This window comes from Anarhichas minor, unplaced genomic scaffold (assembly GCF_050575085.1).
Source record: "Anarhichas minor isolate MPS153535 unplaced genomic scaffold, ASM5057508v1 ptg000010l, whole genome shotgun sequence".
NCBI classification, from domain to species: Eukaryota; Metazoa; Chordata; class Actinopteri; order Perciformes; family Anarhichadidae; genus Anarhichas; species Anarhichas minor.
In genome coordinates, this window is record NW_027466456.1 from 1,945,146 (window position 1) to 1,957,200 (window position 12,055).

A 12,055-nucleotide genomic window follows, 5' to 3' on the forward strand; every position below is an offset into this window, starting at 1 on the left:
GAAGATGAAAATGCCATCCCTTCACTCTTAACCACTTTCTAAAGCCTGAGCTCTATTTTTATCTCATTACCAAACTCTTTTTTTATTGGTCTGACTTTACTGGCAGTGTGGAGTCCCAAGATGGCACTAAAGTTTGAAGTGACTGGACGCCGTGAAGCGCTATTGTTTTCCGACAGACCGGCTGCTCCTGTCCTCTCTGGACAGTAGACACAAACGCACACTGACAGCTCTGCTCTTTGCTCAGCCAGCGCTGCCCAACCCTTCTGAGGGAGCAGACATTATATTGGCCCAGAGGGGTCTTTTACTTCATTGATCTACGGCAGATGGTATTCCAGCTCGCGCTAGTTGCTAGTGCGCACGGCAGGGGGGTGACGGCCATATTTCATCGTTGAAGATGAAGAGAAGAGAGGGCATTTCATCCCACATGCTTATTTTAATGTTGGTGTGGCTGCAGTGTACTTAGGATGGTTGGTATGATGCAAGTTGGAAGCGGGATGCAGGCGTTGATTTTCGAACAAAATGTATTCAGACCAGAGAAACAAACCATATAGGTTTATCACTTTGGGTCCTCTGTGTACAATTAGTGAGAAAACAAAAAAGCACAGACCAACCAGTTTGCTGTCTTCCATGACCTTTTATAACCCGTCACCTGCTGTCTGCGGCCAATCAGAGACGATCTCTGGAATCAGTGCAACTTAAACCCAGGTGGCATCAATCTCCCCTCATTTGGAGCTATAATTGGTAGTCAAATGCACTTTGAGAAAAGATATGAATCAAATGCACGCTCTCAAGAGGCATAATCAAAACATACATATGGTTGAAGTTGATAAACAAGAGAACATTTCCTTCCTCGGAACTGACAAACATTACAGCAGGAAAAATGACCCACAAAGACATTTTAAAGGGGAAGCTAACTCCTTCTCAAAGAGTACTTAATCCTAAACCACTTATATGGGTATTTAATAGTGTTATTGATGGATTCAGGTCCAAATCTTTACAAGGATTTCATTTCTACAGATTCCTCCTCCTATAAAAGCAATTAATGGAGTCTGCAGACTATTGAGAGAGGAGTATTAGTGAAGAGTGGCCGGTCCTCTCTCAATGAACCTGTGAATTGCTTATGCTAACTGATAGCATACACGTAGCTGGCGCTGATGCTAATCGCAAGCATACAAATATATCCCGGCCCCGCATGTAAACTTAAATTCACAAATGTTTATTAGTTTGAACTGCATTTTGTGACAATGACCCTTTACAGCAACCGTACCTAACAATAATCACAACAATAGCCTTCATGCTAGCAATTAGCTGTAGCGCCAGTGATGAGCGTAAGCTAACTGAAATGTTAACGACTATCATGAACGATATTTTTAAAGCGGTAAATTCCGTCTCAATGTTAAAAGAAATGTAGACCAAGCAGTTCATGTAGTGCTTTTTTTTTATTCTCTGTAATTGTAGCATGAAATCATGGTTGAATAAGCAAGCTACCTAGCTAACTAGCCTGCTGCTAAATGAGTAAAATATAACAAATGCGTGCCTCATCCTCACGCTCTAGCAATGTAGCAAAGCACGTTGCTATCAGTCATTAGCACAGATTCACCAGAGTTTGTCATGCACTGACAGCTTAATGTCAAGTCCACAGAAAAGAGAGGAAAGGTTTATTATGTTATTGCAATGTGACATTTGTTACAACTTGCTTTAACTGGAAAGTGGCTGTCTGGAGGTTTGATTCAGCCTCTGGTCAGGACTTTGTCCAGCTGTATGCAAAGGGTAAAATTATTCAGTGTTACACTAAACTGTTTATTTGTTCTTGAGAGAACATTTCTATGCTCTCTTCCTGCTGGAGACACACCCACACTGGCAGCAGAACATGTTTTGGTCCTTCATTATAGGACTCATACTGGATGACTTCAGATTCCGAGCATAGCAGCGGTTATTTGAGTCATAAAACAGGGATTTTCACCCAACAGAGAGAGACAGAGAGGAGTAGACGATGTGCCAACAAGCATTAGTCAGTCACACACACCCTGTGGAGAAACGAGGGAGAATGTCACGAGCTACAAGAAGTGGAGAATACATTTCCGATTGATACTTACACTCATTCTAGTGAATGAAACATTGTTCATATGTTTAAACACTCCTCCTACTACTTTCCCAGGATCTTCTGTCTTCACTTGTTCTCACCTATTTTTCTTTGTACACATGGTTTTACTCTCATCTTTTCCTCCTTTGATGATTTATTTCACTCCTTTGTGAAATAAAGGACTGTCCCACCCTCTCTTAAGTTTCTCATTCTTAAGATATTTCCTGTAAGAGGATGTGTTTTTCAAAGGCAGACTAAATCATATACCTCATTCATCCACTCGCCCATCTGTCCGACCAATCAGAGACTTGCCTCATCAATCAAAGGCAACTGTCTCAGGTATACCACCAGCTGTCTGTAAACAAGCTCTGCCAGAAGCAGATGAGGCTGGCATCAATCGGCAAGAGGAAGTGTTTTTCTGAAGAGTATGCACCCTTTGCCCTAGAGCCATGGAGTGAAGAATCTGGGTCAGGTGATGTTTTAGGGTTCAGGGTGGCCTGGGGGGGTCAGCAGAGATGGATCACTTTTAGAAATAAGGGCTCTAAAGGGTTTCTCCTAAAGGGCTGAGGTTCTACCCAGCACCGTTTGCTTCTGAAGAACCATAGACTGAATATAAGAAGTGGACGTAGTCACCGTGACATCACCCATTGGTTTGTTGATTGCGGTTTTGAAGAACCCCCTGGGTGGGTTTTAGATGAAACCCATGTAATGTGAAAGGTTTCTGGTTAGAACCCTCTGGGTGGGTTCTATATTAAATCCTTGAAATATAAAAGGGTTCTCGGTAGAATGGTTTCCAGATGAAACCATTGCAATATATAAGGGGTCTTGTTAGCATCTAGATAGAACCTCCAGAGAGGGATCTAGGTGGAACCTGTACATTAGAAGGATTTTCTGCCGGAACTCTCCTATGGGGTTTTGGGTGGAACCTTTTACAGATGCTTCTAGGTATAAACCTTTATGTTGGTAGGTAGAACCCTCTGAAAGGGTTCAAGGTGCAACTTTGTAAAAGGCTCTACCAGGAACCGAAAAGGCTTCTGCCACGAGGACAAGCCAAAGAACCCAATATGGTTCTAGTTAGCACCTTTATTTCTAGTGTACAAGAAATCTGAACAAACACCGTAAAGTAGGAGACATGAGGAGAAGACGCGTAGGAGAGGAGCCAGGACATATTCTAGGAACCAAAACAAAGAGGCAGGATATGAGCGTAAGCTGAGACTTGCACAGCGAGGACCAGAAGGTGTGCGTGCGTCTGCACACCTGTCTCATTGCGTGCATCTCTGAGCAAGTGTCTCACTTCCAAATCTTTTCATCCTGCCTCTGTGGAAATGAACAAGAGATCGTTCACATGCCTGTAGAAGTGAGGCTCGCAGGCAGAGGTTCAGTGTGTCTGTGATGTTGTGTTAAAGCAAGAGACGAGGGGATGGGAGGCAGACTGCAACAAATCCACCCCGGGCAGCAAGTGACAGGAAGTGAGCTTTTTTTGGAGGAATGGTCCCCGGCAGCTCACTCGGGTTGCATTAAATGTACATTTGAGTGAAGTCTGCAGCAAGAAAACACACATACACTGTCCACATCAGACCCAAGCTCAGCCGAAAAGGAATCCGGTTCTATGTCGGGGGTCAGTGCTCATCGATTGACCTGTAACCTCGACCCCATCCTAATGACAGCCCTTATCGGCTGCTATAGTCACATTGTGGCCCCCCTACCAATATGAAAGGGGACACTGTGCTCCTCAGGAGGTAATTGCTCACCCTGCCATGCTGAGGCCAAATCCCCTTCGACACATCAAGCGTATCACGGGATGTTTCTACAGATAAGATATGAGTAAAAGACACTGGAGGGGCTGAATTACACAAATTTAAAAGACAGACGCTGCCATGTTGAACCCTTGAATAAAAAACAGCTTTTGCAGAATGACAGACGCTCAAAATTGTGTAAAATAAGTTATGCTTTTGTCCCCAAAACAACCATCATCCAATTACTTTCTCTTTTCTTCTTCCCTCCCTCCTCCTTGTCCTCTGACCCCCTCCCCCCAAGTTTGTATCCTTCCACTCCCCTCCTTTCCTTTCACCTCTCCTCTCTTCCCCTCCTTCCCTCCCCTCCAGATCGTATAAATATCTGTGAGCTGTTGGGGAGAGCTCAGTGTTACAGACCTGTCCACTGAGGAGAGACAGAAGAAGAAGAGAGAGGGGAGGACAGAAGAAGAAGAGATACCTGAGAAAAGAGTGAGACAAAATAAGACTAAAACAATAATCACCAGGAAATTGGGAATTATTAATTGATTAAAGGAGAGTTCAAGTTTAGAGGTGACAAATAAAAGAAGACTGGTCAGAAGAATTTAAAGGAACCATCAGATCTGTGGAAGGACGGTCCCCACGATGTTTCTCCTTCTCTCGTTGTGTATGTGTGGTCTTCTGCTGCAAGGAGACGCTCAGGACCGAGCCGCTCTGTGGAGGGGGAACGACCGGAGTGGACGATGCCAGTACACCTTCACCGTGCCCAGCCCCGTCGAGGCCAGCTGCCCACAGACGGGGGGCCCCGAGGTGGAGGGCCTGAAGGCTAGACTCAGCCTGCTGGAGGTGCTGGTGTCCCGGCTGACCGGAGGGGACACCGGGGGTCCCCAAGGGGCCGGGGCCGCAGCTCGGCCTGGGCTTCAGGAGGCGCTGGACCGGGCCACGGGGGAGAGGAACCTGCTGCGGGGGGAGAAGGAGCGTCTGGAGCAGGAGCTGCAGGGGCTTCAGCGCAGGATGGAGGAGATGAGGAGGGAGACGGAGAGGCTGAGGAGCAGACCGTGTCCTCCACAGACCCCCATGGTGCCACCAAGCCCCCCTCTGCAGGACAGTGGCCTGACTAGACCTGCTGGGGGTAAGAGATACACTCTAAACCACCACACACTTTATGAGCCACTCAAAAAATGTGTGAAGCTTATCGACACTTATAAATAGAAACCGTTTAAACTCATAAATATACATGTTTTATAAATTCCCAGCTTTTAGATAATTGTGCACACGTTTTTATTTTATATTCTAATGCATTAAGATGCACAACTAGATTACCTAGCCTGCAGACAGGTTGTCTTTCTGCTATTTGGGGACTCTGATTGAAGTAAAATGGATTAATTGAAGCAGAGAAACATTGAAGCATAAATGTCATCCATGTGTGGAATACCATGCAGGTACAGAGCCACACACAATCCCAGAGTTTTGCACTGTGTGTGTGTTTGTTTCTGTTCACTGTCTGCAGAAACAGAGAAAAAGCTGATAAATAATGAGCTTCATTGGCCAGTTACGTGAAGGAATTTGACTGTGGTTTCCATTGCTCTCAATGCACACACACAAAGTTTACTCCTCCCGACATCTTCCTGCATAAATCCCCTTAAAGACAGCAGGGGGACAAAGTGTGCATGCTCCAATGTTGTGTGTACTTGTGCGGTTAATGTTTTGGTTGCCCCATTAGTCTGCACATTAGACCACTCGGCTCAGGTTTCTGCTCCTGCATTTAGGGTGATGGTGACGAGCCAGAGAGGGTCGGCTCAGTATTTCATGAGCAGATCCGGCTTCTTTTATGACCGGTGTTTCCCTCTGCATGACGAGCAGGGCGCGAATAGCCAGGTTATGTGGAAGGGGAGAGGCGGCTGAAATGCGATGCACGCTCTGGAAGTGCACGCTCGGGTTGGGCTTTTGATCACGCCTGGTGGGTCAGGGCGGGTGGGGAGGGAGGAACACTATACTCCCAGGGGGGGCCAGAGGGCCACACAGATCGAGGGAGTTATCTTGGAGCCAGTGAGGTTAAGCTCTGGAATTCTGTGTGTTTGCAGTAGCCAAACATCCGTTTAACTCGCCCTCGTCTTTTCACTTGCCATCTCCTGTTGGTAACCCCCCCCCCCCTTTCTTTTCTCAGTTCAGCCGTCGCTCTGTTTACCCGCTCGGCTCTCAGAGTGTGGCCTACTGCTCGTAAATCCTTCTCTGCCACATCTCCCCGTCCACCACACATCACTTCCCCCTCTGCATCAGAAAAAAGTTTACACTCAATCTTCTGCATACTCCAGGTTATCTGCTTAGCTCCTCATGTTTGCACCTGCAGACTGAAATACACAGCGAGGGCCCCTCAGGGTGAGAGGCAGATGTAGAATAGATCACATGCGAGAGGACGACGCGCAGAACGCAGAGAGGAGGTCAACGTCACAGCGTTTTGGCAACTCTGACAGGAATTTCTTTTTTTACAACTCAAGCGGTGGTTATGACCTGCAGTAACATTTTCCTCTCAAAATATACGAGCTGAAATATTGTAATTATTTCATGACGATAGAAATGGCATGTGCTCGAGGCAGAACTAATCCATCCAATACATGCCGAAACAAAGTTTATTTTCAGCTCATAAGAGCACGCATGTGCCGTTTATTCAGGTCTAGCCCATTGCCAAAAACACAGTTGATTTCACCATGTCTATCATATCAGAGGCTTTCTTTTCAAACTGGTTTCCTGTAGCCATTCTCCATCACCATCACAGGTAAACAACCACATGTTACCAGTGTGTGTGTGTGTGTGTGTGTGTGTGTGTGCATATGTGTGCAGCCAGGAGGATAAGCAGTCATAAATAATGTTTAATGAACTTCTAAGATCTTTCAATCAATGTGCATATCATGTGGTATGTAGAGGCACTAAAGGACCAGCCTGTGGCCAATTTGGAGTTCAAAATGTTTAAAAGTCCTCTGACTGTTGATTATACACAGCACCCTGAATTATGAATACTGGGGGGAAATAAGTTTCCTGACAACAATTGGCTGAGTTACATCCAACAGCTCTGCTGAACTCTGTAAGCCGGGGTTGATTAGGCCGCTGCCTCCTCTGGGAAATGAAGACCCGTCTGGTCTGTGCAGTTTGTGGTATTCTGCTCAGTGACATCCCAAACAAAGAGGCAGGATGTGAGTGCACATATGGCTCACAGTAAACACCCACACACTCAGGGGAAAAGACAGTAAGACAAAGTGGCTGTTTACCTGTGATGATGATGATGATGAATGGCTGCGTCTTGTAACCCTCAAAACACTTCCAACCTCTTTTCTTTACAATCCTTTAATTGGGCTCAACCTTTACCTTCAACATAGCAAGCTCGTCGTCTGCCTCATCGCCCACCTCCCTCTCCCTCTCCTCATCGACGCCGAGAATCAACATCGGCTTTCAGATGCGAGCGCTTAAAGTTCTCCGCATCATTAGGGCTCATTCGTATGCCTGAAATCACCAGACACGGCACGTGCAAGAGCACAGCGGGCAACGTGCAAATAGTCACCCATGAACACAGGTACACAAACACACGCTTCATATCCATTATGATGAAAACATATTTGAAAAGCTCATTTTTCTGTTGTAAACAGAGTACACAGTTCATAGACGTTGTTTACTCTCAACAGTAATGGTCTCAAGGAGTCAGATAAGGAAAATAAGGACAGGGTTGGAGGAAAAATATAAAAAAGGAGAAGAAAAAGAAAGAGAGGAAGGCTGACATGCGACTGGTTTGAAGTTTTGAGGTGCCGGGGTGGGATGGGTGTCGAATGTGTGTGTGTGTGTGTGTGTTACGGTCGGCCAAATCTACCGACTGCCTGACTCCGGAGCAGCTGGGAATCCATTCAGGGGTGTTTGTTTCCTGCTGTCACATTCCCTGCTGTCAGTAGTGCCACAGCCACGTTTGGGTACACAAACACTCTCCTAACTATTGTACGCTGAATGTGAGACGTAGGCCTACAACCGAAATCACTAAACTCTGCGTGTGTGTTTAGGTTCCAATCCCAACAGGCAGGGAGACAGCAGCAGTTTGAGAGGTGTGGTCACGTTTTCTGCAGAATCACCTCCATCCTCGCAGTTTTATTATTCAACTAAATCCACGTGTCTCCTCGTCTCTTCCCGTCAGACTCGGCGTGGGAGTACGGACATCCGGGTTTCCAGGAGCTGAAGGCCGAGGTGACAGAGGTACCGGCTCCTCATGGATCTGAGGACAACACAGGTCTCTGTTTGAAATATTCCTATTTATTATATAGTTTATTTATAGTGGCTCAGTGTGATGTTTTGGCGTATTTACTACAATGTTCTGATACCACTTTTTCCTTCACGATTCCGATACCTGAACGTTTGCATCGGCCGATATCGAGTATCGATCCAATACCAGCGCGTTAATGCAAAAAACTTAAAAAGGTCATAATTCCCTCTCGAATATCTATTTTATGTTGCTGAGAAAAAAAATCTCTATTTCTCTCCAAAAACAACATTTGACAAGATGTTACTTGAACACATCATGATGACATAATTGTCCTTCGGCCAATTCTCATTTTTACTGAATAGAGCTTAAACGCATCATCATGTAACTTAATGCAACCTCTATAAACGTTAGCTCCGTTAATGCTAACAGCGAAAAGCTAAGAATATTAATAATATTAAGAATTACTGAGGAAAAGTTTGCTTTGAATTCCTAAGGAACACATGTTCTGCAGTTAAAGAGCTAAACCGTGCAAACACACCAGTATAGTCCTTTAAATCCAGTCCTGGCAGCGTATACCCCTCTCACTCACCCCTTTCTCCCTCCCCCCCTCCATCTGACCTGGCAAACATGACACTCGCCCCCCTGCTGACAGCCTCAAAGCAAATACTGCTATTATTACTGCAGCATTTGGAACGAGAATGCCAACGTCATGCCAATCCGCAGGTATGAGGGCCTTCCCCGGAGTTTCACGTTTTGTCTCATAAATGTAAATGGGGAAACACGCCTAACGAGGTTGTCACACACGCTGCTGACCCCCCCCTTCCCTTTCCCAAAAAACCCACCACATGCTTGTGCTGCTGAATGGCTCTCTGCTGGTTTGATTGTTTGGGATGTCAGGAAAATACACGTGGGGTCACCACGTGAAGTCATGATATCTCTGATGAGGCCACGCCAACAGGAAAGCTGCATGGCAGTGGGTGTATTTATAAGACCATATTCCTATCAAACCCTTAATCCGCTGCTACGTGCTGGACCTGAGAGCGAGGGTGTATTTTAGGAAGTGGTAAATATACAGCACTGCTTTATCCTTTCCCCCGTGATACGAGCAGCGGAGAGACGCAGGATGAGTTGTGGTCCAGTTGCTGCTCTGATGGTCGTGACTCAACAGAGATGTCAGGCAGCATCTCTAGACCTGCCGTCTGCCCCCATGCTGGGAAATGACCTCATCACACCCCTGACCAGCTCTCGGATTGCCCCCATTGGCCCTCAGTCACGCACATGTAGAGGTCCCCTCTGATGTGCACCACTGACCGCGAAAAATGTCTCCTGAAGACGGAAATATGTGATCCAATTTTACGTTAGGTTTAGGTAAAGCATCATGATTGGGCTTAAAATCGTACTTGAACTAAGTAAAATGTAAACACTAGTACTGAAAACATGTCACGAACATTGTGAAAGTAAATTCTAAATAACCCAACGACCCGTTGGGACACGAACATTGGTCTCCTGGTTGAAAGTCCTGTATTTCTTTGATAAAAACGTTTTTTTGATCCAATGCTCTTTGGACATCTTGAACATAATTACAGTATATTGTATATTTCTTAAATGTGTCTCATCTCTTCATCCCTTCCTCTTCTTCTTGCGCACAGGTTGTGGGGAGTTGGTCTCAGTTGCTGAGCCGGTGACCCACAGGAAGGCGGACAACATAGCGGGTAAATATGGCGTTTGGATGCAGGACCCCGAGGCCGTCTCCCCCTACGGACCGGAGATGGTCTGGCGCATCGACACCATCGGCTCTGACGTCAGGCAGCTGTTCGGGTACGACGACATGGAGCAACTCTCTAAAGGCTTTCCATCCAAGGTCGGTGTCAGATGGATGATAGTCCCTCATTTGGAATAAGCCCCCCAAAAAAATCTCACTCTGTTTTTTCCCCTGACAGGTCCTGATGTTGCCAGAGCTGGTGGAGAGCACCGGTGCCACTCTGTACCGAGGCTCTCTGTATTACCAGAGACGACGCAGCCGCTCCCTCATCCGCTTCGATCTCGCCTCCGAGAGCACCGCAGCGCGTCGCGACCTCCCCCACGCCGGCTTCCACGGCCAGTTCCCTTACTCCTGGGGCGGCTACACGGACATCGACCTGTCCGTGGATGAGCAAGGGCTGTGGGCCGTCTACTCCACCAGCAAGGCCAAGGGGGCCATCGTGATCTCGCAGCTGGACCCGCACAGCCTGGATGTGAAGAGGAGCTGGGAGACCAACATCAGGAAGAACTCCGTGGCCAACACCTTCATCATCTGCGGCAAGCTGTACACCGTGGCCAGCTACACGGCGCCGGACACCATCATCAACTACGTGTACGACACCAAAACCAGCCAGGGGAAGCCCATGGCCGTCCCCTTCAGGAACAAGTACCGCTACAACAGCATGATCGACTATAACCTGGCTCAGAGGAAGCTGTTCGCCTGGGACAACTTCCACATGGTGTCCTACGACCTCAGGCTGGGTCGCCAGCAGGCCAACTGAGGCCGCCATGATTGACTGTCGAAAAGCTCAGCTGTTCCCGCTTCAAAGACTCAGAGCTTCAGAGCACAATGCGCGTGGTAGTCGTAGTTATAAAGCCAACACCATCAGCGTAGAAGAGCTACCAAACTCCGAAATGAAGAGTTTCTCGCAAGTGTGCTTTTAAAAAAAATCTTTTTCTTCAGTGGGTGGGCTTTTGTTGTGGCACGGCCCCCACACATGTTCTTAGAGGAATTATTTTTGTACCGCCTTCAATTCAGATGTATGATTTTGTTGTTTTCTTGATAAGCTATATATATATATATATATATATATATATATATATATATATATATATATATATATATATATATACATTATATATATATATATTTGAGGACTGAAAGATTAATTAATTTTACAAGCTAAGTGGGATAATCAAAGCATACAATGAAAACAAACTGCTAGTGTTTCACCAGTCAACATGTCGTATTAGATAAACTGCTCTCTCACTCAGCATGTGTTGAATATTGCATGTACTTGTACACTGTTGTCGCCAACAGAATGATGTAATGTTAAAAATCATCATGAAATAAACGTCCTCAGTTACAAGTTTGTGTGGTTATTATGAACCTTAGAGATGATTCTGTACCTCTTTACATAAAGGGTTTGTAAGCTCTAACTAATAACTTTAATATTAACGGTTAAGACTGAATGAACACAACCCACAAATGGCTAATTATCAATGAATAAATAGTCCCACTGCTCTTTTTGGTAAGACCCGCCCTGCGTATCTGGTTGAGGCAGAGACTGGTTAAGGTTCTGCACGGTCCTTGAGAAGTTCGTGTGTCAGGGTAGCCCGTATTGCCAAGAAGAAAAAAGTAATTAAAAGGCGTTTTGAGAAAGCACCGCTATCACGAGAGGACCACGACCATGCAGCCATAACCGGCCACCCAAACAATATTATGACGTTTGCTGCAGCAGAATGCGAGATTTGTCGTGGACAGACTCACTCACTCACACACTCGACCAATCGCTTGATCCTGCTGGCAGAAATGATAATAAAAAGGGTCAAGAATTTGTAATAAGCCATCAGAAACCCTTCTGTGGTTATGGTATAAATGTTAATAGGTCAATATAATTATTAAATTCATCAAATCTGCAGATCTAAATTTTCACAAGATGCTAATCAACTTATTGTTCACCAAATCCCTTTCATGCAGTACTAACAAGACAAAGACGGCGTACTGCTGGAGGATCAACACCAGCTGAAGCCTGGCAACGCAAACATTGTTAATGGTTAAAAACTGATGTACAGAACATTATTAAATGATTCATAACCACTGATATTTGTTACCTTTTGATGATCCCTTTAAAAGAACTAGGAACTAGATTTTCCTCCTCCATGTTAAGTGTTGTAGTGACACCTAGTGGTGAGATGTGATCTGTGCCAAATATTAATTCTGATGTAGATCAAAATAAATGAAACTGTTGAAAGTAC

The 12,055-nt window shown here is 45.7% G+C and overlaps 1 protein-coding gene across 2 annotated transcripts; it reads left to right on the forward strand.

Annotated features, from left to right (window-relative positions):
- Window positions 1-3,595: 3,595 nt before the first annotated feature.
- Window positions 3,596-10,858, forward strand: myoc (myocilin). 2 transcript variants are annotated; one of them, XM_076087451.1, is made up of 5 exons: window positions 3,596-4,948; window positions 7,860-7,901; window positions 7,991-8,083; window positions 9,706-9,917; window positions 9,997-10,858. In XM_076087451.1, the coding sequence occupies exons 1-5, from the start codon at window positions 4,462-4,464 to the stop codon at window positions 10,576-10,578; spliced, it is 1,416 nt and encodes a 471-aa protein (XP_075943566.1). In that variant the 5' UTR covers window positions 3,596-4,461; the 3' UTR covers window positions 10,579-10,858. The 2 variants fall into 2 exon arrangements, with proteins under 2 accessions (XP_075943566.1, XP_075943567.1); XM_076087452.1 differs by lacking the exon at window positions 7,860-7,901.
- The last annotated feature ends 1,197 nt before the right edge of the window (window positions 10,859-12,055 follow it).